Source organism: Megascapheus bottae, chromosome 9 (genome assembly GCF_031878675.1).
Source record: "Megascapheus bottae isolate mThoBot1 chromosome 9, mThoBot2.hap1, whole genome shotgun sequence".
Taxonomy (NCBI): Eukaryota; Metazoa; Chordata; class Mammalia; order Rodentia; family Geomyidae; genus Megascapheus; species Megascapheus bottae.
In genome coordinates this window covers 30,825,749-30,850,847 of record NC_143517.1, presented here as the reverse complement: position 1 = coordinate 30,850,847, position 25,099 = coordinate 30,825,749, and the positions used below count along the sequence as shown (strand labels likewise).

The window sequence follows — 25,099 nt, the reverse complement described above, 5'->3', positions numbered from 1 at the left end:
ATGTATCTAGGATTTGAGCTATTACAATCCTCTGCGAGGAAAGTTTTGGAAGCATACTAATTATTACAGATGAAGGAAACCATTGGGCCTATGTTCCTTTGAGTCTAGCTTACTTCACTTAGTATAATTTTTTTCCAAGTCTTTCCATTTCCTCACAAATGGTGCAATGTAGTTCTTTCTGATGGCAACATGGAATTCCATTGTGTATAAATACCACATCTTGTTGATCCACTCATCCACTGAGGGACATCTGGGTTGGTTCCATATCTTTGCTATGGAATATAGTGCTGCAATGAACATCACTGTGCTAGTGGATTTAGTATGCCCTTGTTTCTGGACGGTTGGGTAAATGCCAAGGAGTGGAATTGCTGGATCATAGGGGAGCTCAATGTTTAGTCTTTTGAGGAACTGCCATACTGCTTTCTATAGTGATTGAACAAGTTTATACTCCCACCAAAAGTGTAGTAGTGATTCCTCCTGGCCACATCCCCACCACCATCTGTTGTTATAAGTTTCTCGATCCTGGCCATTCTAAATGGAGTGAGGTGGAATCTTAGAGTTGTTTTGATTTGCATTTCTTTTGTGGCCAGAAATGTCGAGCATTTCTTCATGTGTCTATAGGCCATTTTTGTTTCATCTTCAGAGAAGTCTCTCTTTAAGTCTTTGGCCCATCTTTTAATGGGATGGTTGTCTCTTTGGAGATTAGTTTTGGAGGGATTCAATTTTTTTAGCTGTAGATATAGTTTAGATATGAGGACTTTGTCATGAGACTCTTATCTCCAATTAACCACCAGAAAACCAGAAGTGATGCTGTGGCTCAAGGGGTAGAGTGGTAGCTTTAGTATGAAGAACTCAGGACAATGCCCAGGCCCAGAGTTCAAGCCTCACAACCAACAAGAAGGAAGGAAGGAAGGAAGGAAGGAAGGAAGGAAGGAAGGAAGGAAGGAAGGAAGGAAGGAAGGAAGGAAGGAAATTTAGCAATTAAGTAAGTTACTAATTTTGCAGTGTTGTAAAACCATCATTTCTGTTTTCAAAATGTTTCCATCACTCTCAAGTAAAACATTCTTCACCCACTGAACAGTTTCTCATGGTATCTATAACTCTGAATTCTTGTGTTCACCATTTATTTATGTATTTGTCTAGAATACAAATGGAATCACACAATATGCATCCTTTTTTGTCTGTCTTCCTTATCTAATGTTTTTAAGGTTCATCTATGTTGTAGCCTATATCAACACTTCATTCTTTCATAGACAAAAAATGGCCCATACTAATGCCATACATACCATGATCTGTATGAGAAATAAATACTATAATTTTCTACCCACTTTTCCACTAATGGATATTGGGTCATTTTTGTCATATATACCTAAAGAGCTGAAGCATAGGATAAATCTATGACTAATGTTTTGAGGAACTGCCATAATTTTTTTATTTTAATTGTATTTTACTTTGGGGGTGATATATAGAGGTTAAATTCATCAGGTAGTGGGCATAATTTTTTTGTCTTCATTGTTAAGAAACAATGAAGACAAAAAATTGAGTTCTGATTTCTCCATATTTTTTTGTTGCAGCCCACTGAGTGGTGGATCTTAAAACATGAAATTGTTTTAAAAAGACATCTTAAATGAGTTCACTGAAAAGCTAATAAGACTTGAGTTGTGTTCCAGAGCCCCTCTCTGAAGACCTCATGTTGAAATGACAACTGAAGATTTTCTGTTTTGTTTTGTTTTGTTTTCGTCATGTGGCTTGAACTTTGGGACTGGGCATTTCCCTTTGAGTTCTTCACCTCAAGGCTATCTCTATATCCCTTGAGCCACAGTGTCCCTTCCCTTTTTTTAGTGGTTAATTAGAGATAACAGTCTCACAGACTTTAGTGCCCGGGCTGGCTTTGAACCTCAGTCCTCAGATCTCAGCCTCCTGAGTAGCTAGGATTACAGGCCTGAGCCATCGTGCCAGGCTCTTTTGTGTTTTTAAGTTCCCAAATTCTCTGTCAGGTTGTGAATATTAATCATAAGTTGATAAAAGATGAATGTGGTCCAAGTAGATTGTTTGCGTCTATAAAACTAGAACAATGAAAATGATTGAATTGTTTGAAGGGTACAGAAAGGACAGTAATAGAGAAGATAAGTTTGGCTGGAATATATTATAAAAACAAGTGGTGATGTAGCAGTAAAATCCTCCCCAGTTTAACTTTAATACCAAAAAGAAAGAAAAAAATTAAAAGACCTTACAACACTATAAAACTTCCTCCTAGCAAATAAAATTGCCTACTTTTTATGGCTATAACACAACCCTATACTCACTTCCAGAAATGGCGCTGTGATCTTTTATCAGCAGCTTCACCATATTCATATTGAAAAGCCTTAAGCCAATATCTCACCATCTGAGTAAAAACCTATTGTATCATGAGATTCACAATAATTTCAACTGCCAATCAATGTAAAATACCACAAGTTCAAGATATTGCATAAAAGATAGATACAATTTTTCAGTTTCCCAAAGAGTTCAGGCACAATTCTGCTGACAATTCCCTCTTCTTCTCAAATGTCAATTAAAAAAAAAAAAAGAAATCCATAGGGTATTTGTAGTACTTTAAGGATGTTATCTCTCTTACATTGCTTATGTCATTTGCTTGTGGCCAACAGAATGATTCTGTCACATTCCTTAAGAGGAATCAAGTTGCAGATGCAAATTCACATGACTGTAGATGTTCTTCATTTACATAAAAATTGGTGATGCACATCTGCCCTGACTCCAAATGGATCAAATGGCGAACATCCTCAACCATGCCCACATGATTTATGAGTAAGCTTTACTGCTAGGAACGGTTATGCCATTCAGAAATGAGGTCAGTTGAAGTGACTATTCAGTGCAACACAGTATATGACAGCATGTGCACAAATGTGTTTGTACAGACACTGCAACCTATACTGACTATAAGATTCAATGACAATGGCTTATCAGGGATCTATCCACCTCTCTGAAATAGCAGGGGAAATCTATGTTCCTCTTCCACACAGTGTTCCTCATTTTTCATATTGTCCTCTTCGAGAGCCAGTAGTATTTACCTATAGTTTGTCATGTTCCTCACCTCTGCAAAATATTAGCTTTACCTTATGGACAAGCAACTAAATTAGTATGCTTCAGTTTAAATATTAACAATCACCTTCTAGCACATACTACTAAAATAGGACAGAAATAACTTCTGTGTAGATATGTTCAATGAACTCTGACTATTCTCTGCTTCCTAAGATGAAATATTCATTATAACATTCATTTGACCTCTTAAAATCAAAATACTCACCTTTCAAGGATGAACAAACATGAGCTCAAATTATTTCCTTTTCTCTCTTCTATGGTACTAATTTGTTTATAACCTTCTAGCACCTATTTGCATGCATGGCTTTTCAACCAGATAGAGTGAAATTCACTTCATTTATCTGAAAAAGAAAAGACATGAGGGGCTGGGAGTTTGGCCTAGTGGTAGAGTGCTTGCCTAGCACTCTTGGGAAGACCCAAGTTCTATTCCTGGGTACCTACATAGTAAAAAGCCAGAAGTGGTGCTGTGGCTCAAGTGGTATAGCACTAGCCTAGAGGAAAGCCCAAGGACAGTGCTCAGGCCCTGAGTTCAAGCCCCATGACTGGCAAAAAGAAAAAAAAGACATGAAAAGCCCATCTCATTGGTTTAAAAAAAAAGTCATATGTCACACTGTCTCAGCTAGTATTCCAGAAAAATCAGAACATTTCTTTCCTGCAAGAAAAAAAAAGAATAAAGTGTAGATAAGATCTGAGCTCTAAGAAGCACTTTTCAGACAAATATGCATAACTTCTCCAGATACAATATTTCACAGCTTTTAATGTCCACACAGATCATCCTCTGAAATGTTGGTTCCAGTACCACAGGTCTCAGTAGGATCTGATCAGCTCACACAAGAATGCCAATGCTACAGGTCCATGAACAACTCTAGAGCAATCGGAACTCCATATTTTTTCACAAGTATGCTACATATAACTAAGTTGGTGGCCTGTCCTCAGGTTGATGATGGTTGTTATTAATTAAACATGTAACTTGGATATAACTTTTAAAAAAAATAGTATTGAAAGATCCCTAATTCTCCTAATGCTAACATCATACAGCATGTAGTGCAAGAAACCCAACCCAGGTGTTAATTCCGATAATCTACTGATTTTATTCACATTTCTGATTTGCGTGCACATACATTTATGTATGTATATGTAGTTTCATATACCTTTGGCACATGTTCAAGTTCATGAAGGCACCACCATAATCAAGGTACAAAACAATTCTATAACTATCCCATAAGTGGCCAACTTCTGAGCAAACTATTCTCTCTCTTCATGTCCACACCCCACTCAACTGACCCCTGACTATAGATCAACACTTTTGTTATTGAAAAAAATGGTTGATGATTGGAATCATAACATATCAATGGTTAACCTAGTTACTTTAAAAATTCAGAAACATAGCTTTCTAATCATCTTCCATGTCTAAATATAGAAAGTTACTGCCAGGAGCCCAACTTTTTTCTAAGTTTAAGTCCCCTCTCTCTTTTCTAGAGCAAAGAGGAAAAGCCTTGATTTTTCTAGAATACTAGTTGTATCAACATGACACCTTAATACTGGCTTTTGAATAGTATCATTTACCAGTGACTCATCCAGATGTATATCAATAGTTCATTTCTTTTTGTGTATTTATTTGTTCTGGTTGAAAAGTATTCCATTACTTGGACATGCCACAATTTACTTAAGGCACATCCAGGTTGTAACCAGATTAGGGTTGTTACCTAAAAATCTATTGTGCACATTTTTGTACAGACATTTGTACAGACATTTTTATTCTCTGTGATAAATGCTCAAATATAATTGCAGGCTACTTTTCAACAGTACCTATGCAATTTTCTATTGCGAATAGCCATGTATGAGTGATCTGTTTTCTTCAAAAACTTTCCAGAACTTGGTATTCTCATTATTTAGTTTAAATAAGCTATTTTGAAAGAGATCAAGTAAAATACCATATGGTTTTAATTCACATTTCCTAGTAGCCAATGCTGCTGAACATCTCCTTTCCTATTTCTTAGTCATCTGTGTATCATATCCTATGAAATACCTGTTCATGTCTTTTGCCCACTTCATCATGAGATTGCAGTCTGGGAATACATCTCTTGGTACAGCACTTGCTTATCATGTACAAGGCCATGGGTTCAGTCTCCACCACCAAAAAGAAATAAAAACTTGTACCATAATATGATTATCTAGGTTAATTTCTAGATGCTAAGCCTCTGTCTTACATGTGGTCTACAAACATTTTCTACCAGATGGTAGCTTGCCTTCTTGTTCTCTTAATAGGGCCTTTCATAAAGCAAAAGTTTCAGATTGTTATTCCATTCGTCCTTTTCAGAGCTGTGATTTTTGTGTCAAATTTAAGAACTCATTATTAACCCTAACCCTAGTTTTTTTTCTCCTTTCTAAAAGGTTTATAATTGTGTGTTTCCTATTTAAGACATGGTCCACTTTGAGTTAATTTTTATACATTGTTCCTTTCTCTATTAATGTCTAAATTACCCTTAAACCATTTTTTAAAAGGGTATCTTTCCTCCTTTAACTTTCTTTTCCATTTCTGTAAAAGGTCAGTGGATAAGCTGTTTTGGGGTTGTTTTTTGTTTTGGTTTGGTTTGAGGTTTTGGAGGTTTTTTTGCCAGTCCTAAGACTTGAACTCAGAGCCTGGCCACTGTTCTTGAGCTTTCTCAGGTCTAGCACTCTACCAGCTTTGTCTGTGTACGTGGTGCCAAGGAATCAGACCCAGGGCTTCATGCACGCTAGGCAAGCACTTTACCGCTAGGCAAGCACTTTACCACGAGGCCACACTCTTGGCTATGGTAGCTTTTTAATAGTGTCCCCCGTGTTCATCAGGTCTATCCTCAGCAGCAAATAGCAGACAACAATCAAGACCAATTGGCAAATACAACTATCTCCTCTATCCATTACCCCAACAATAAAATAAAATTTAAAAAAAAATAGTCAAGACAATGGCATGACCCAGGCAATACAAGTTTCCTCATGAATATAATTTCTGAAAAAAGAAGGAAAGTCATTACCACTGAAGTTCTTTCTTTTAACAGTATCAGCACCTTACTTAATTTTTTTCATCTTGCTTTTTTGGGTGGTATGGGGTGGAGGGGAGAGGGTACCTTGTAGTACTGAGGTTTAAACTCAAGTCTTTACTTACAAAGTGGGAGCCATACCTCCAGTCCTTTTGCTACAGTTATTTTTCAGACAGGATCTGACATTTTGTAGAAGAAAGCCTGGGCAGTTAATCCTCCTTTTTATGCTTCTCTCTGTAGCTGAGAGAGAAGCTATATCCCAATTTTTTTTTCTGTTGAGATGGTGTCTTGTGAACTTTCTGCCCTATCTGGCCTAAAACTTCAATCTGATCTTCAATTAGCCACCTAAACAGGTAACATTACACATGTGTGCCACACGTGTGCTTCATCTTGCTTTTTAGTCATCTACTTTTAGTAGAATTTAGACACTTCAGCCTTTTGTTGCATTGTTTAAAAATCAAAATTTAGATTTTTCTACTTGCTACCCACTTTCCTCAGCATGTATAGTTTGCTTCTCACACTTCAGATTACTTCATTGAATCTTCCCAGCTCTAAAAGAAGAAAAAGATTCAGCCATTAATTTGACACTCCATCTAGCCTTAAACATAAGCACTGCTCTCTCCCTTACCTCAATGTCAAACTGAGTATTTACTGTGTGTTCTTTTTTATTATGTCCTCTTAACTCTTTCCCTGGAATGAAAATGATGTCTTTCTTTATGCCTTCAAAAAAACAGTTTTGCAAATATTTTCCAGTAAAGGAAGTGAAGCCCTGAAAATCATTTGCTTCTTACTTACTCCTTAGGAAGAATGAACATGAGAAGTTTTCACAGACACACACTGCATCTTCTCATTTCTAGATCAGTGGGACTGGGAATCTAATGTTCAATCTCAGTGCTAGTAACAGCCACACACAAGTCAACAGAGTTGAAAATTCTGTACCCAGATGTGCAGGATCAGAACATGGCCTTATTGAATTCATGCAACCTCTGAATATTAGCACCCTGACTTTCTCCTGCCTGGGTCTCATTTCCCTTTGTGCTATATCTGGCTTCTCTGAGCCTCACATATGCTTCATTTCACTGACTCACAATGGTGGCTTCCTTCTTTCTACAAATTGCCTTCTTTTTGCATGTAGATTATTGAATTGCTCTGAATGGATCCTCTCCCAGACTGACAGGCACATCTCCACTGGCAGTGAAGCTGATCTTTGCACCACGAGCTTCTACTTCCACTGGCACCACACACCAGTCTAATGTTCCACGGCAGAAGCAATGACAAAACTGCAAACGGGGAAGGGGGATGTTGGCTCACCCAGGAATCGCAGCCACTCAAGGCCAGTCCAGGCAAAAAGTGAGCAAGACTCTCTCTGAAAAACATTTAAGTGGTATGGTGCTCCAGAGGCCCTCATTTCAATCCCTAGTACTAAATGTGGGGAGGGAGGAAGTGAGGGTGGATGAAAAGAAAGGAAAACCATGGAGTGGTTGACATTTGTTTGGGTAGGAATGTTTTCTATGGTCTTGCTTCTTGCTATCCTTGTCTTCTCATTTACTCAGTTGGAGAAGTTGGGTCCGAATCCAAGACATCCATCTACCCCACCTTTAGTACTGATTGGAATTTTTGTGCCTTAATGACAAAGAACCAGGTCTCACCTTATCGCCAGATTTATTTCCTCTTCTGCATTGAAAGTTATGTCTCATGAAAATTCTCCCTCAAAATCCATAGTAAGGTAGACACATTGCCTAGCCTGTGATAAAGCATATTAACCTCTTCCTTGGTAAAGAGTTTCTCAACCAATCTTTTATCAGAGCTCTTCATTATGCAACAACAGCAACAACAACAAAAAGTCCCAATTTCTTTCTCTGCTTCCTCCTCCTTTTAAGCACTTTTTACTTCCTAATTGCTCATCCATTTGAATCATACCTCTCACCTTCCATTTGCCTCATAAAAACAGCCTTACACACCCAGATGCTGCTGGCTCACACTGGTAATCCAAGCTACTTAAGAGGCTGAGATCTGACGATCACAGTTCTAAGACAGGCATTCCATGAGATTCTCATCTTCAAATAAACACCAAAAAGCCAGAAGAACTGTGGGCTAAGTGGTAGAGCACTAGCTTTGAGCACAAAATACTTTAGGAACACCTAGGCCCTGAGTTCAAGCCTCAGGACTGACACTAAAAAAATAAAAATAAAAGTATCCTCTGTGTCTAGATACTGATATTCTATACAAGTACAATAGTGCTGTCTGTCATAATTGAGATTTACTTTCTGATAGTTCCAAAACCTAGAAGTCTAATATTAAGGTTCCAGTCCGGGATTTCTGGGGACAACTCTCTTCTGGGTGGCCACCTCTTTGCTATCACTCCTCATCACTGATTTCTGGGTTATGTAACAAAAATATCCTCTGCTACCTCTCACTTTCTTATAGCCATCAATCCTAGCCCAGGAAGGATCTGAACCATGTCAGAGCCCTACCTGCTAACGAAGTCCTACTGAATGTTAGAGTTTTAGAACATACATGCAGTTCATAACATATTCAAATAGGATAGCTTACAAATAAAGGAAATATCAATTCACATAAAATAAATAAGAACAACTTGTACAGTATATTCACAAAGAACAAAATACTAAGAAAGCTTCAAAGTAAATAAAAAACGTATCTTTCTTGATACAATGAATATCTAGTGAGTAGATATATGGGATATTCAAAAGGCATCTCAGAACTTCCCTATGGCAATTTTCAGAAATATCTATGAATACATTATTTGGCTTTTTCTGCCAGCTACCATGCATATAAAAAGAATGGTAGAAAACACAGTCACCTTACTCATTTATAACCTATTCAGAAAACTCTGAAATGTAACATACTTATTGAGGTGAAGTGTATAAGTATTGACAATCTATGTGGCATTGTTTTAATAACTTTTTTGTTACTTAACCTTCAAAATTGTTATCTAACTTTTAATAAGATTGGATGCAAAGAGCCTTTGTTTTCAATTTCATTGAAGAGCTTGAGGAGTATTGGTGTGAGCTCTGCTTTGAAGACCTTACAGAATTCAGCTATGAGCCCATCTGGCCCTGGGCTTTTATTAGGTGGAAGGTCTCTTATTGCCATTTCTATTTCAGTACTTGAAATAGGCCAGTTTAGTTGGATTAGGTCTTCTTGATTCAGTGTGGGTATGTTAATATTGGCTAGGATTCATCCATTTCTTCTAGATTATCAAACTTGTTGGCATAAAGGTTTGAAAAGTATTCCCTCATGATGCTCTGGATTTTGGTAATTTCTGTCATGATATTACCATTCTCATCTGTGATTTTGTTTATTTCGGTATGTTCCCTTCTTTTTTTGGTAAGATTTTCTAAGGGTCTGTCAATTTTGTTAATTTTCAAAGAACGAACTCTTTGTTTTGTTGATTCTTTCTATAGTTTTTTTGGACTCCAATTCATTTAATTCTGCTTTGATTTTAATAATTTGCTTCCTTCTACTGGGATTAGGGTTGGTTTGTTGCTCTTCTTCCAGGAGCTTAAGGTGACATATTAAATTGTTGGTTTGCAATTTTTCCAATTTGTTATTGTAGGCACTCAGAGCTGTAAATTTTCCGCTGAGTACTGCCTTTGCTGTGTCCCAAAGGAGCTGGTGTTTTCTGTGTTCCTTTTTGTTAAATTTCATAAATTGTTGGATTTCTGTTCTGATCTCCTCAATGACCCATTAAAATGACAATCTTGCCAAGGGCTATCTACAAATTCAACACAATACCCATCAATATCCCAATGGCATTCTTTAAAGAAATAGAAGAGGCAATCCAAAATTTCATATGAAATAATAAAAGACCCCATATAGCAAAAACATTTCTTAGCAGAAAGAACAGTGCTGGAAGAATTTCAGTTCCAAACTTTAGACTCTATTACAGAGCTATAATAATCAAAACAGCTTGGTAGTGGCACAAGAACAGGCCTGAAGACCAATGGAATAGAACTGAGGAACCAGATATTAAACCACAGACCTAGGCCACCTAATCTTTGACAAGGGAGCCAAAAAAAATAGAATGGAAGAAAGACAGCCTCTTCAACAAGTGGTGCTGGCAGAACTGGTTAAGCACCTGCAGAAAACTAAAGTTGGATCATTCTTTGTCACCCTGCACTAGAATTAACTCCAAATGGATCAAAGACATGGAGGTAAAAGCCGACACACTGAAAACTTTACAAGAAGGAATAGGAGATACACTAGGCCTCCTTGGCACAGGTTGAAACTTTCTTAATAAGGACTAAGAATCACAACAAATCAGAGAAAGGCTAGATAAATGGGACTGCATTAAACTGCAGAGCTTTTGTATTGCAAAGGACATAGCTAGTAAACTAATTAGGAAGCCTACAGAGTGGGAGAAGATCTTTGCTAACCATACAACAGACACAGGCCTCATATCTAAAATATATCAACAGCTCAAAAAATTGAATCACTCCAAAACTAATCTCCAAAGACACAACCATCCCATTAAAAGATGGGCCAAAGACTTAAAGAGAGACTTCTCTGAAGATGAAACAAAAATGGCCTATAGACACATGAAGAAATGCTCAACATCTCTGGTCATAAAAGAAATGCAAATCAAAACAACTCTAAGATTCCACCTCACTCCAGTAGAATGGCCAGGATCAAGAAAACTAATAACAACAGATGCTGGAGGGGATATGGCCAGGAGGGATCACCACTACACTGTTGGAGGGAGTGCAATCTCATTCAACCACTATGGAAAGCAGTATGGCAGTTCCTCAAAGGACTAAATATAGAGCTCCTCTGTGTCCCAGCAATTCCACTACTTGGCATTTACCCAATTGTCCAGAAACAAGGGCATACTAAATCCACTAGTACAGTGATGTTCATTGCAGCACTATTTGCCATACTAAAGATATGGAGCCAACCCAGATGCCCCTCAGTTGATGAGTGCATCAACAAGATATGGTATTTGTACACAATGGAATTTTATGCTGCTGTCAGAAAGAACAACATTGCCCCATTTGTAAGGAAATGGAAAGACCTAGAAAAAAATCATATTAAGTGAAGTAAGCCAGACTCAAAGGAACATAGGCCCAATTGTCCTAATCAGTAGAAACCTTGGGCTCTCCTAGCAGAGATTTACAATAGAACAAAATCTGGAGACATTAGGCCAAATAGTATAACACTAAATGAAAGGACCTCCAGGATAAGGAAACAAAAGCCACATAATAAATGACTGTTGTTCTTAATGTACTATGCTATCTCTCATCTCTTTTATCATGCCTTGGTTATTTCATATTGTTACAATATTTCACATTGTTATCTGATATATTTTGTATGTGCTTAATTGGTTATTTGAAATTGGATAGGGAAGGGGAAAATCAAGATAAGTGCGGGGAGGGAGGGAGGGAAATGGGAACCATGTCATAAGAAAGGGTACCAGTGTTTGTGAAGTTATGCACCTTCTATCTGGAGACTATAGTGTAACCCTTCTATTAATCACAATAAAAAAATGCCTGTGTAATGACTAAATCAAGTGAATGGACATTACAAACAAGTATCCATTAAAAAGTAAAGGTGGACTCACCAATAAACATATTCCAGGTAAATTATATATTTAAATAATAAACAATGGAATTCAAAGAGACATAGAAAAAAAAGATTGGATGCATTATATTTATGGGTTATTAGAGCATGACATACCAATACAAAGAAATAGGTAACATCATAGGCCTAACAACCAGGACTACATATCAACAGAAGAAAAGTTCTACAGATTAGACTGCTGATAAGCATAAATAACAAATTTTAGAGCCATTTATGCCTGGAGCATATTACAGACAGATAAAGATTAATTTAGGTTAAGAAATCATGCAGCACGATGTACATATGTACATTACCATATGTACAAATGAATGTGTACAAACAATACCATATGTAAAAGTGAAATGTGATAAACAATTCAAACTCTTCATAGTATTTAGGGGTGAATGTGAGAAGGCGTTGGTTGAGCTATATCCCTACTGGGTAAAATTTGCTAAAAATGAGTAGGTTTTATAGTAGACAGTCAGATACATTGCAAAAAATATATATAATTTTGTGCTATTTCAACTGCTTGAAATGTGCCCCACCCCAATGCTGCCTACTCAATTTAAAGCAGAATTCTTTTTATTAAATGCAGTGTGTGTGTGTGTGTGTGTGTGTGTGTGTGTGTGTGTGTGTGTGTCCTGGGGCTTAAACTCAAGATCTGAGTGCTCTCCTTCAGCTTTTGGCTCAAGGCTAGCCATCTACCACTTGAGCCATAGTTCTACTTCTAGCATTTTGCTAATTAAGAGAACTTTCCTACTTGACTGGCTTCAAATCACCATCCTCAAATCTCAGCCTCCTCATCAGCTAGGATTATAGCAGTGAGCCACTGATGCCCAGCCAAAAAGAACTTTATTAACAATCATTTTCAGGGGCGCAGAATGAAGAAAGAAATGATAATGACCAAGAAGTATTGTAGTCATAACCTGACTTAGGAATCATAACCCCTTTGTATAACTACTGCATAATAATACTGAGTAATCAATTTCAAAATTTATACCTCACTTGTGTGCCTTTCTGAAGAGTGATACCTTGAGATACCACCTTACCCCAATCAAAATGGCCAATATCCTGAATTCAGACAAAAACAATTGCTGGTGAGGATGTGAAGAAAGAATAACCCTACTGCACTGCCGGTGGGAATGTAAACTAGTACAACCATTCTGGAAGGCACTTTGGAGGTTCCTCAAAAAACTAAACATAGACCTTCCTATGATCCAACCATACCACTCTTGGGCATCTACCCTGTGCATCATGACCCAAGATATGATAAGGACACCTTCTCAGCCATGTTCATTTCTGCACTATTCACAATTGTCAAGTGATGGAAATGAGCTAGATGTCCCACTACAGATGAATGGATACAAAAACTGTGGTTCATATATACAATGGAATTCTACATAGCTACCAGACAAGATAAAATAACTGTATTCACTGGGAAGTGGATGAATCTACAGCAAATCATTTGAGTGAGATAAGGCAAGACCAAAGGAACAAAAGGTGAATGGATATTAGATCCAAACAATACAGAGCAATGACTCAATACATAGGTACTCCAGGTCATTGACATGAACTTGGAGATATAAATATATCTATATAGACATAGGACCATGATGGGATATATATTTTACAGACCTATATTGATATATATTGATATATTATACAGATCAATATGTATCTATTGCATACAAAGATTCAGCTTAATTTTAATTATGTTCTTAAATTTATGTGCCAGTGATTGCATATAGAGATTTTTTTCTTAAATACTATGTAGGGGATGACATTTGAAATATGATATAAAAACTCAGCTTTTATAAAAAGTTTTAATTTAAAATTTAAAAAAAGGTTTGGGACAGTGACAGTATCCAGGCTCTGAATTCCCATCCCCAGAACCGGGACACAGAAAACTGAAAATAAAATTAGGATCTGAAAAAATATTTTAAAAATTAATTAATTTGAAAAGAATTGGGCTCTGAGCATGTCCTAGGTGGGGCAGTGTGCTCACCTAGCATGCAGGGAGCCCTGGGTTTGATTCCCTTGAACCACATACACAGAAAAGGCCAGAAGTAGTGCTGTGGCTCAAGTGGCGGAGTTCTAAGGATAAGTGCAAGCCACCACTTTACTGTCTTATTTTACCTTTTACAAAGTCTTTCTACCACTTTACCAAAAGAACAAGCCTTCCTATGACACAGTCCCTGAGGGCAATATCTCTGTAAACCTAACTAAAAGATACTTACCAGCTATATGATTTTTTATTTTTTGCCAGTCCTGGGCCAGTTCTGTACTCTGCCTGAGCACCTTTTGCTCAAGACTAGTGCTCTACCACTTAAGATATGCCATCACTGCTGGCTTTTTCTGAGTAGTTTATAAATGAAAGAATCTCTAGGATATGGAAACAAGAGCTTTGTGTATGTGATTGTTGTTCTTAATGTACTAGGTTATTTCTCTCTTCTTTTTTGCCCTTTGGTTAATATCATAGTGTTACTGTATCTGACTTTGTTACCTGGTATATTGTATATACATTTATTTGTTTATTTGAAATAGGAAAGGGAAGGGGGACAACAAGATGATTGGGAGGGGCAGGGGGAGGAAATTGGGACAAAAACATGAGAAGGGGTGTCAATATGTGAGAAGTAATACACCTACTACCTGGTGAATGTAACTGCCATGTATTTCTGCATTCATTCATATCTAATTTTACTCCACAGTAGCTTAGCCTTCATTCTTACACAGGCTTATATATGGCTTACCTGAATCTGAAATCTGAGAAAAGACTTTGATCCTTTGAAGGAGGTGTAAATTATATTACTATCATACAAAAGGAAGAGGGAAAACAGTTATAGTCCAGGAATCTGTAAACCATCATTGACATGATGCATTCAGAAACCAAGTAGCAGTTTATGAATAGAGGCTCACCCTAGGAATTCCCCTAAGCGGATTCTATGGGTTACCTAGTTCCAGTGTAATCCCCAAGAGTTCCAATTTGTAACATAGGAAGGTTATACATGGATGTGAGTGGATGAAATGCACGGAGCTGACACAGAGCAGTGATCAGACTTTATAAGGAAGAGTGTGAGATCACTTACAGAAACCTCTGAGGAAAGTCACATTTCTCAGATACACTAGTTTACACCATGTACACACAGCTTCAGGAGATCTTGGTTATCTTAGATTTCTACCTTCTCTTCTTTACTGTTTCTGGTGACACAGTGTTTTTTTTTAATTTGTCTGTTTGTTTGCTTGTTTTCTTTCATTGCTCTAGTATAGTCCTCGCATATTGTACATGAGCAAGTTCTCAAGCTACAGCCACAGCCCTACTAACTCTATTTACTGACTTCATATTCTCAAGAATATCATTAACTTCCTAAATTCTAAGTTTCCCAACATCAGTAGCTGTACTGATAAAGCGAGCCTATGGATGCTAATTTCTAAGCGACAAGCCTGCATTCCACCAAAGCTATTTCCATTAAATTTGAATGTTTGAATTTTTCTTTTGAGTTACAAATAGAGGAAGTTTCTAATCTTGACTTGAAAGTTACTAATCTTGAACTGAAAAGAGGATTAACATATTCAACAGTGGGACCTTGTATGTATCTCCTCATGATACATGATCCCTATCTCCATTTTTTATTCCTCATTTAGTGCAAACAGCAAAACACTTGGGGCCCCTGCTATAAATGAGTATGCTGACGCCCAGCTGCACAACCTGGTGAGGAGAATACAACAAAGAACAACCCTGTACAAGAGGAAGTTAACAGAGGGAGAATTATCTTCACCGGAATCCAGCCCACACACAGGTAAGCATCGTTTTTGTTGTTGTTGTTGTTGTTGTTGTTTTCCTTTTTAAAGCACTTGAATTAGGAAGTTATAAAGGGACTCATATTCTGAATAGTTTTAGTTTGGGTCCCATAACATCAGATCCTGAGAAGATGATTTAGGTTCAAACAGTTTGCTTTGAGAATGATCAGAAGGTACAAGTGACAAGAGTCAGAGAAGGAAGATGGAAGAAAGATGCATTCAGATTCCTAATGCAGCAGAAAAATGATGAACATCACATCAACAAGGTTTCCTAATGAAGAAACTGGTTTCTGTTAGGCATGTTACTAACTCCCCAGGACCTTGTACAACTTGCTCACAAAAAGTAATTTTCAGACAGAGAGGAAAGGTGGAAACCGCTCTGCAGGTGAACTGAAGATACAAAGCTCTACAGGCCACCAGCCATATCTGCCATAGGAGGTTGTATTGTGAAAGTTAAAAAATAGCTATGCTGTTCAAAGTATATGTTCTAAACATGTAGGAATATTGCCTAAGTTGAGTATGCAATAGAGAAAAGGACATTGGCCAGCTCATCAAACAGGAGACTGAAAATTCTCAACCCTCTCTATTAATTGCAGTAGTATATTTATGAAAAAGTCATGACAATACAGTATAACATAAAAGGTGGTATAAACTGTGATTGCATCTACGTAAAGCATGTACCTACATATAGATACAGAAGACTCTTTTCATATTAGACAAACAAAAATCAAATTAGTAACTACATGCGAGTTTCTAGGAGAGTGGGTTTTCACAATGAACAACATATTATATGTTTCATATTTTTAAAAGTAGAGACTAAAATGTATTGTAATCCTTATAGTCTGAAAAAGAATTTTTTTGAATTGTATTTTCCCACAGCTTGAAGAATTAGTGCAGAGGATACGTTATGGCAACAAGCTAAAACCTGGGGGAGTTTTCACATTTCATATGTAACACTTCTGAAACCACTTTATTAGTGAGTTAACTAACTTACTGTATAGTTCCTAAATTCCAGTGTTTCCATCATGACTATTTTTATATATTCCATTGCTTTATTTCACTGTATGTATTTAAAGTACACAACATGATGTTTTAGTATCCATATAGTTAAATCAATGTAGCTATTTTGAACACATGAGTTTTGTAAGGGGAAAATGGTCAAATATTCTAGCTTTATCAAATCCCAGCTTTGTGTTCGTGAAATCAACTTGTGTTAGCTTAACCTATTAAAAATGTTGCCACTTTTTTCCCTCTCATAAAGCAAAGCCCACAGCTGCATCATCAACGCAAGAAAGCAATTCCAAGCTAAAAAAAGAACATAACGATGGCATGTTGTGTTGCAAATTCCAGAAGGTGCCTATGAGAGAACACTTAAAGAGATTCAGAATTCCAAGCAGCATAGATGCACACACAGGTACCATCAAAGGGGTATCTCATTGAGAGGTCTGGCTATCACCAAGAGTCCTTTTGAACAAAAGTGACAGAGAGCTTCTCTCTGACCACATTTCAAACCTGTCCAGGAAAGCTTAATGTAAACTATATCATAGGCAAAGGCTGGTTTGTGAAGACCAAAGATAAAATATCCCTGCTTGTTTTTAAAAGGCAGTCTAGAGCCTGTCTGTCCCTAATTACCTTTGAAAAAGAAAGCCCCAAAGCACTCAGCAATAAGTATACTGACAGCAAAAGAAAAGAAAATCATTACACCGTGTCCATCTTCCCCCATGGCTTCACACAGCTAATTATTCTAATCAAACAAATTCCCTCCTATGGCTTCCCATGGGCAGAAGAAGGCAATATGGGAAAGGACGTGGACTGCCTTAATGTGTTGATTCTTTACTCCCCCACTCAGAGCTACATCCCTCCTGTCAGGGCCCTGTTTGGCAGCTTATCTACCAGGTGTGGACCTATTGCCTCATTGGGGTTACCTCTGACTTTTCTTGGGTTTCTTTTTTCCCAAATCCATAGTGTGACTGACCATTGTAACACACACTATATGGTCAAGACGCAAAAAAGGAAACTGTACTGTTGAGCATTGTCATTTTCTATCCCAGACATAATGCAATGCTTCCCACTCTAGAGGTAGAATTGGATTGAATGTTTAGTGGAGGCCCTTATTAAAAATTGTTATTTCCAGCCAGGCACCAGTGGTTCACACCTGTAACTATTTATCAGGACCCTGAGATCTGAGGATCACAGTTTGAAGCAAGCCATGAGACTCTTATCTTCAATAAACTACTCAAAAAAAGCCAGAAGTGGCACTGTGGCTCAAGAAGTACTGTGCTTACCTTGAGCAAACGAAACTTAGAGACAGCACCCAGACCCATAGTGCAAGTCCCAGAACAGGCACAAGAGAGAGAGAGAGAGAGAGAGAGAGAGAGAGAGAGAGAGAGAGAGAGAGAGAGAGACAGAGACAGAGACAGAGACAGAGACAGAGACAGAGACAGAGACAGAGACAGAGAGACAGACAGAGAGAGAGACAGAGAGAGACAGAGAGAGACAGAGAAAGGGAAGGAGAGAAGGAAGGGAGGGAGGGAGGGAGGGAGGGAGGGAAAAAAGAAATTATTTCAAAAGTGGAATGCCTCAATTGACCAATCTAAGCCAAAAAACTCTCATTAATATTTGTTCTACATCATTTGAATGACTCTCTTGTTTTCCAGATCGACTCTATCTCCTGTGGCTCTTCCTTGTCAGTATGGCTTACAATTGGAACTGCTGGCTGATTCCACTGCGCCTTGTCTTCCCATATCAAACACCCAACAACACGCTCTACTGGCTTGTTATCGACATTGTCTGTGATTGTATCTACCTTTGTGATCTGCTATTAATCCAGCCCAGACTCCAGTTTGTAAAAGGAGGAGACATAATAGTAAGTTGAGTTCAAGCCCCATGACCAACCAAAAAATAAAAATCTAATAGTAAGTAAAGTTTGGGAAAAGAAGCTGACAAATATATAGTATCTCAATGAACTATTAAAATAATAAATTAACAACGGTTTTATTTAAAGTTTAATTTGGTGCTTGTGCCTGGATGAGTCCATAACCCAGAGGAAACCCCTATATAAGAGTAATTATAATGATAAAATAACAAAATTACCATTGAGTAATAACTATGAACAGACATCTCTCTGTGTTTTGGTTTCCTCATCTTTCAGATGGGAATATTATAGTGCCTTGATAGTACTGATAGTGATGTTTGAATCAATGCACATAAATTACTTGAAACTGCCCTGGCACATAGTGAGGTCATATGAAATGTCAATTGTCATTATTATTCTCATGCCTCACTTAATCCCTCCCATGACACTACAATTCAGATGTTAGTAGCCCAATGTAAAGATGAATGAACTGAGCTTTGCCTGGGGTAAATGGTTTTCTCAGTGCACAAAGAAAGAGTGCCAGTATTCGAAGTAAGATTTTGTCTCCAAAACCATGCTGCATCAAGTTGGTAAGTTTTGCACACATGGATAATATTTGAGGGTACAAAGATAAATGCCATGCCTGGAAAGTCAGGATCTTCACATATTTTAGCTGCATAGTATCTTTAATTAAATGTATAAATTATCAATGTAAAAGGAAAAATAATTGACTCTATATTCTTCCAATAGTCAAGCCACAGTCTAAGAAACAGTTGGCTTCTATCATAGCACTGTTTACCTCTCACCTCAATATTCAAAGAGAAAGAGAAAGGCATTATTTCACTCATTAGTACCTACTCAGCCTTCTAAGGAGACAGCTGGCAGGAAGAGAAAGCACTTGATTGTAATTTGTTCTGCAGTCTATGCTTGCTTTATCATGTTTTAGTCAGAACCAAGTCCAGAGTCTGCAGGAGCATACAAATCAAGTCAAAGGTCTGGAACTTGGGGAAATTTTACATTAAAAAGTAGTTCTATCTTGCTGGGTAACCCTGTGATCCTAGATACTCAGAGGCTGAGATTTGAAGATTGTAGTTTGAAGCCAGTCTAGGCAGAAAAGGATGTTTTTTGTTTCCTGGTTCCAGAGCTTACTCTGGGCCTGGGCCCTGTCCCTGAACTTTTTTTTTTTTTTTTGCCAGGCCTGGGCTTAAGTTCAGGGCCTGAGCACTGTCCTTGTACTTTCTCAAGGCTAAAGCTCTACCACTTGAGCCTCTCAGCACCACTTCAGGCTTCTTTCTATGTATGTGGTTCTCAGGAATCAAACCCGGGTCTTTGTGCATGCTAGGCAAGCATTCTACTACTAGGCCCAACTCCTCCCCCCACCCAAATCCTTTTTGCTCAAGGCTAGCACCCTACCACTTGAGACTCACTACCACTTCCAGTTTTCTGAGTTTATTGAAGATGAGTCTCATGGAGTGGGGAGGGGGGGACAAAAACATGAGAAGGAGTATCAATGTTGGAGAAGTAATGCACCCACTACCTGACAAATGTAACTGTAACCCCTCTATACATTACCCTGATAATATAAAACAAGAAAAAAGAAGAGTCTCACAAACTTTCCTGCCCAGGATTGGCTTTAAACTGCAGTCCTCACATCTCAGCCTTCTGAGTAGCGAGGATATCAGGCATGATTCACTGGCACCTTGGTAGAAGTGATTTTACAAAGACATACCCACCTCTCCCACACCTGTTTCTGGATCCTCCCCTGGCTAACTAGCAGAAAGCTCATTTCTGACTGATGGAATAGGCAACATACTTCTCACAGTCCCAGCAAAGACTGCACAGGTCAAGCCCTTCAGTACCCAAGCAGGAAAAGTAGACAGGCCAAGAAGTAACTTAAGTGTATACATATTTTTTAGAGAGAGAGTGAGACTCTTTAATGTCTGGAATATTTTCCTTTGAGTCTCTAGAAGAAGTCATGTTATCAAAAAGCTGGGGGAATAAAATAAGTTTCCATTATTTTAATAGTGTATCTTCTATAGAGTGCCCACTATATTCAAAAGTAATTGAAAAGGAAGAGCCAAAGCTGTAGCAAAAATTTCCTCAAAATATTTCTTGTGCTGACTTGAAAGCATTTGTTCACTTACCAGCACCATCCCCCAGAGTCCACTGGCAGCTTGATGAATGATGATGATGGTGTACAAATAAGAAGTAAACAACTCTGAAAAAAAGAGCACTAATTTCAACCTCCATTAGATGCACAAAGGGGAGAAAATCAATGTTTGACAAATGGAAAATGACAAAATCAGTAAGGAGAGACTTTTATTTTCAATTTTCTAAGAGGCCTTTGCACACAATGGAGTGTTAAAACCTAGAAAAATAACCAATAAAAACACGCTCAATGGGCTCTATTTAAAATGCATTATCACAAGCTACAAATACAGAGCAGGATCTAATTGCTTTGTTTGTTCATAAGAACTTTAATGGTTTCTTTAATTTAAAGTAGGTAGTTTAAGACTTTGAAACTTGCTTACTGTTAGTCTATAGACTCATGTAACAGACTTCACCAAATTAATTTGCCCACAAACATCACCAAAGTTATTAAATTGTTTGGCACACCTGTATGTATGTATACATACATACTGTATGTGCATACCTATGTGCTACTATATACTGTACCAAGATTGGAAGTTGGAAAAAAATATTTTGCAAAGAGTTGAGAGTAAACAGGTGACTAGGCACTGGTGACTCACCTGTCATTCTAGCTATCCAGGCTACTAAGACTTGAGGATCGGATCACACCTCGAAGCCAAGCCAGGCAAGAATTTCATGAGACTCATTTCCAAACAACCAGCAAAAAGCTAGAGAGAGAGCTGTGGCTCAAGTGGTAGAATGCTAACCTTTAGCAAAAATGCTGAGGGACGGCATCCAGACTCTCAGTTCAAGAGCCAGGACTGGAACCAAAAAAAAGATCAAACAGGAGCTGGAAGTTTAGCCTAGTGGTAGAGTGCTTGCCTAGCATGCACGAAGACCCAGGTTCAATTCCTCAGGACCGCATTCATAGAAAAAAACTGGAAGTGGTCCTGTGGCTCAAGTGGTAGAGCTCTAGCCTTGAGAAATAAAGACAGCGCTCAGGCCCTGAGTTTAAGGCCCAGGACTGGCCAAAAAAAAAGTAAACAAATGGATAACAAAAAACAGGCCAAAGTGCTAAGAGTCGCAAAAGAGGGAATGAGGTATATACACATTCAATATTTATTTCCAATATCTTTCCTCTGGAAATATGGAAATAATTCTACATACTCTTGATATATGGCAGCAGCAATATTCACAATAGCCAAGTTATACACTAAGCCTACATGCTCAAAAATAGAGGAAGAAAGGAAATGTGATATATGTAGACAATGAAGTATTAAACTCAGCATAAAGAAGACTGTAATAATGTCATTCATAGAAAATGAATAAAAATAGAGACTGTCATATATGTCAGACTCAGAAAGAGTATTACATGACTATCAACAAATGAATATTGAAGGAGGGAGGAGACAAGAAAGAAGAATGGAGGGGCCAAGAGTTTGGCCTAGTGGTAAAGTGCTTGCCTAGCATGCACAAAGACCCCAGTTCGATTCCTCATTACCACATACATAGAAAAAAGCTGGAAGTGGTGCTGAGGGTCAAGTGGTAGAGCTCTAACCTTGAGAAAGTCCAAGGACAGTGCTCAGGACCTGAGCTCAAGCCCAGGACTGGCAAAAAAGAAGGAAGGAAAGAAAGAAAGAAAGAAAGAAAGAAAGAAAGAAAGAAAGAAAGAAAGAAAGAAAGAAAGAAAGAAAGAGAGAGAGAGAGAGAGAGAGAGAGAGAGAGAGAGAAAGAAAGAAAGAAAGAAAGAAAGAAAGAAAGAAAGAAAGAAAGAAAGGAGAATGGAAGAGTAAATATGATTAAAGTATATTATTCACATGTATGAAAATATTATAAGGAAACCCACTTTAAAATATGCAAAATATAGGGTGCTAGAAAATTAAGGGCCTGTACAAATGTTTCTTGGATGAAAATCCTTGCATACACATTACGATTTAGATTAGAACTAACAGTGGATATCATTTAGAAATGAGGCACTTATATCTCTTGGATAGCTAAACCTACTAATCACAAGATCCATGGAAACACTAGAAAGTCATGTAGTTAAAACATTAATTAGGCCTTCTGTTATAGTCACTTAAACCTAATTACTGTTCTAAAGAACAATAACCAGAGGTATTTCAGATACCTAACTCCAATTTCTGTTCATTTTGTTCAATAAAAGTTAGTTTACTGATGTTATAACAGAAACAACCCCACAGGTTACATTTCACTTTTTGCAAGTTCTAGGCCTTAAACTCAGGGCCTGATCACTGTCGTTGGGCTTTCTCAAGGCTAGCACTCTACCACTTGAGCCACAGCACTACTTCCAGCTTTTTCTATGTATGTGGTTCCAAGGAATCAAATTCAGATATTCATGCATGCTAGGCCAGCACTCTTACCACTTCTATAGTTTACTAACTATATTATTTTTTTTAAAAAAAACTAATTTTTTCACTGAGCACTTTCTTTTCCACCTATAAAGTGAAATTCGTACCAATCTTGTATGCCTATTATAATAAAGTGCTGACCTGAAGCCCAAGGTCTGGCATGTAGAAGATGCAAAGCAAATTGTTAAATCAGTTAAATGAATAGATTCTTATGCACTTGACATTTCCTTCTTTGTCTCCTATTTACATATTTATCTCCCTTTCTTACTTGATACATTTCTTGAAAATTGGAATCATATTCACCTCATCTCTGCAGACATTTCCCAATGATATTCTTTAAGGTTAGAAAAGAAATTGGTTCAAACATTTTCTTTCCTTAGATAATTATGGTTTAATCTATATGACCACTGTTTCAGATTATATTCTTTTTGACTTTTGTATGTTCTATGTAAAATTACAGAATTAATAAATATACTGCCATCTGAGTAGAGCTTCTTTGGAAATGATCTGATGGAGAACTTAGGTACAATTAATATGTTTTTCTTTTTTTTTTTTTTGCCAGTCCTGGGCTTGAGCTCAGGGCTTGAGCACTGTCCTTGGACTTTCTCAAGGCTAGAGCTCTACCACTTGAGCCTCAGCACCACTTCCGGCTTTTTTTTTTCTATGTATGTGGTACCATGGAATCGAACCCCGGTCTTCATGCATGCTAGGCAAGCACTTTAACCACTAGGCCAAACTCCAGGCCCTTAATATGTTTTTCTTGAAGTCATCCTCCCCTGAAGAAACATTGCTGCTTAATGAGGAAGCTTAAAAGAGGGAGGGGATTAAATAAGGTGATATTTAAAAAATAAGCACCTAAAGTTTAGCTTGGAAAATGCTGATCTTCATAAAGCTAATGATGCCAAATTTATTTAACACTCTAAGTAAGAGATTTTAGAAGCACTGCACAGCTCTGGTTTAATCCAGCAAGCTTGACTCCCATTTGCATTTATTCAATCACAGCCTCGCAGACAACTTTCCAAGTAAATAGATAAAGATACTAAAATTATTCTTTCTGAGTCCCAGGAGAAAAGTGTCATTTAATTCAAGTGCTCGGGCATTTCCCCCATATCTGTTCTGTCTCATATAGGCTTTGAAGGGGCTGGCTGATTTTCCTCCATGTTGTCCTATAATTTATAAAGCCATCAATTCAAATCTGCCTCTGCCTACTTATGGCTGGCTTTGGCAGCCTTTCTATTTCACAATTCAGACTGTTAAACTGAACATGTCGTAGAGTTAGGGTACACATGGGTGTAAAATTCATAGCCCAAAAAGAGGCGAAGGCAGCAGGAATGGGGAAGTTGATTACCTAAGCTTTGCTATTACTCAGCAGAAGTTTCCAAATTCTGTACTTAAACATCACAAGTGATCATTGTTAGGTGATGTTGCTTCCATGTGATCTATTACTTTAATCTATTCCTTTAGTCAACTTATTAAAGAGATGTGACAAGTTTCTTCTTATGTATCACAGAAACCGGTGAGTATAAGTTCAATAGTAGCATTAGTTCTTTTAGGTTTGAGTATTAAGTGCCTTCCTACTCATCTCGAACACGGAACACATTTATTGAGCACCTATTACATTTATTGAGCACCTATTACATGTTAGAAACTAGAAAGAACTGAGAAAACAGATTGAAGATCTGTACCTGTTTCTGACATAGCCTTGGTGTGAGAGACAGTGAAACAAAAATAAATGTACAGAAATGTTATGTTTTAAGTCTTAGCAAAGATGAACCTATGGGCTCAAATCTTGATGAACAGTTGGAGTTGACTGACTAGTTCTATTGCTTTAATTAAATATATGTCTAATATCAGCATGGGTGAAGTGTTAAGGTGACAGCTGGTGCAGTGGCTCAAGCCTGTAATCCTAGCTACTCAGGAAGCTGAAATCTGAGGATCACAGTTCAAAGCCAGCCTGGGTACAAAAGGACCTGCGACTCTTACCTCCAATTAACCTCTAGAAAACAGGAAGTGGGGCTTGGCTCAAGGGTAGGGTGGTAGCCTTGAGCTGAAGAGCTCAAGGACAGCGCCCAGGCCAAGTTCAAATCCTATGACCCACCAAAACGTACCATGAAGGGAGCTTGGGTTTTTCTTTTTCTTGAAATTATGAAGAGTCATGGGATTTGACACAAAAGGGGACTGTTAAGTACTCTGATTTGTAGATCTGCCTGCAATTGTATAATAGATAAAAGGGAGCAAAGACTTAA

The 25,099-nt window shown here is 37.7% G+C and overlaps 1 protein-coding gene across 1 annotated transcript in view; it reads left to right on the top strand.

Annotated features, from left to right (window-relative positions):
* Cngb3 (cyclic nucleotide gated channel subunit beta 3) overlaps positions 1-25,099 on the top strand; it is a 117,323-nt gene that overhangs the window by 27,513 nt on the left and 64,711 nt on the right. The window contains exons 3-5 of the mRNA XM_090338766.1: positions 15,345-15,499; positions 16,762-16,914; positions 18,158-18,366. Of these exons, the coding sequence (XP_090194892.1) occupies positions 15,345-15,499; positions 16,762-16,914; positions 18,158-18,366 (517 nt within the window). The remainder of the gene's footprint in view (positions 1-15,344; positions 15,500-16,761; positions 16,915-18,157; positions 18,367-25,099) is intronic.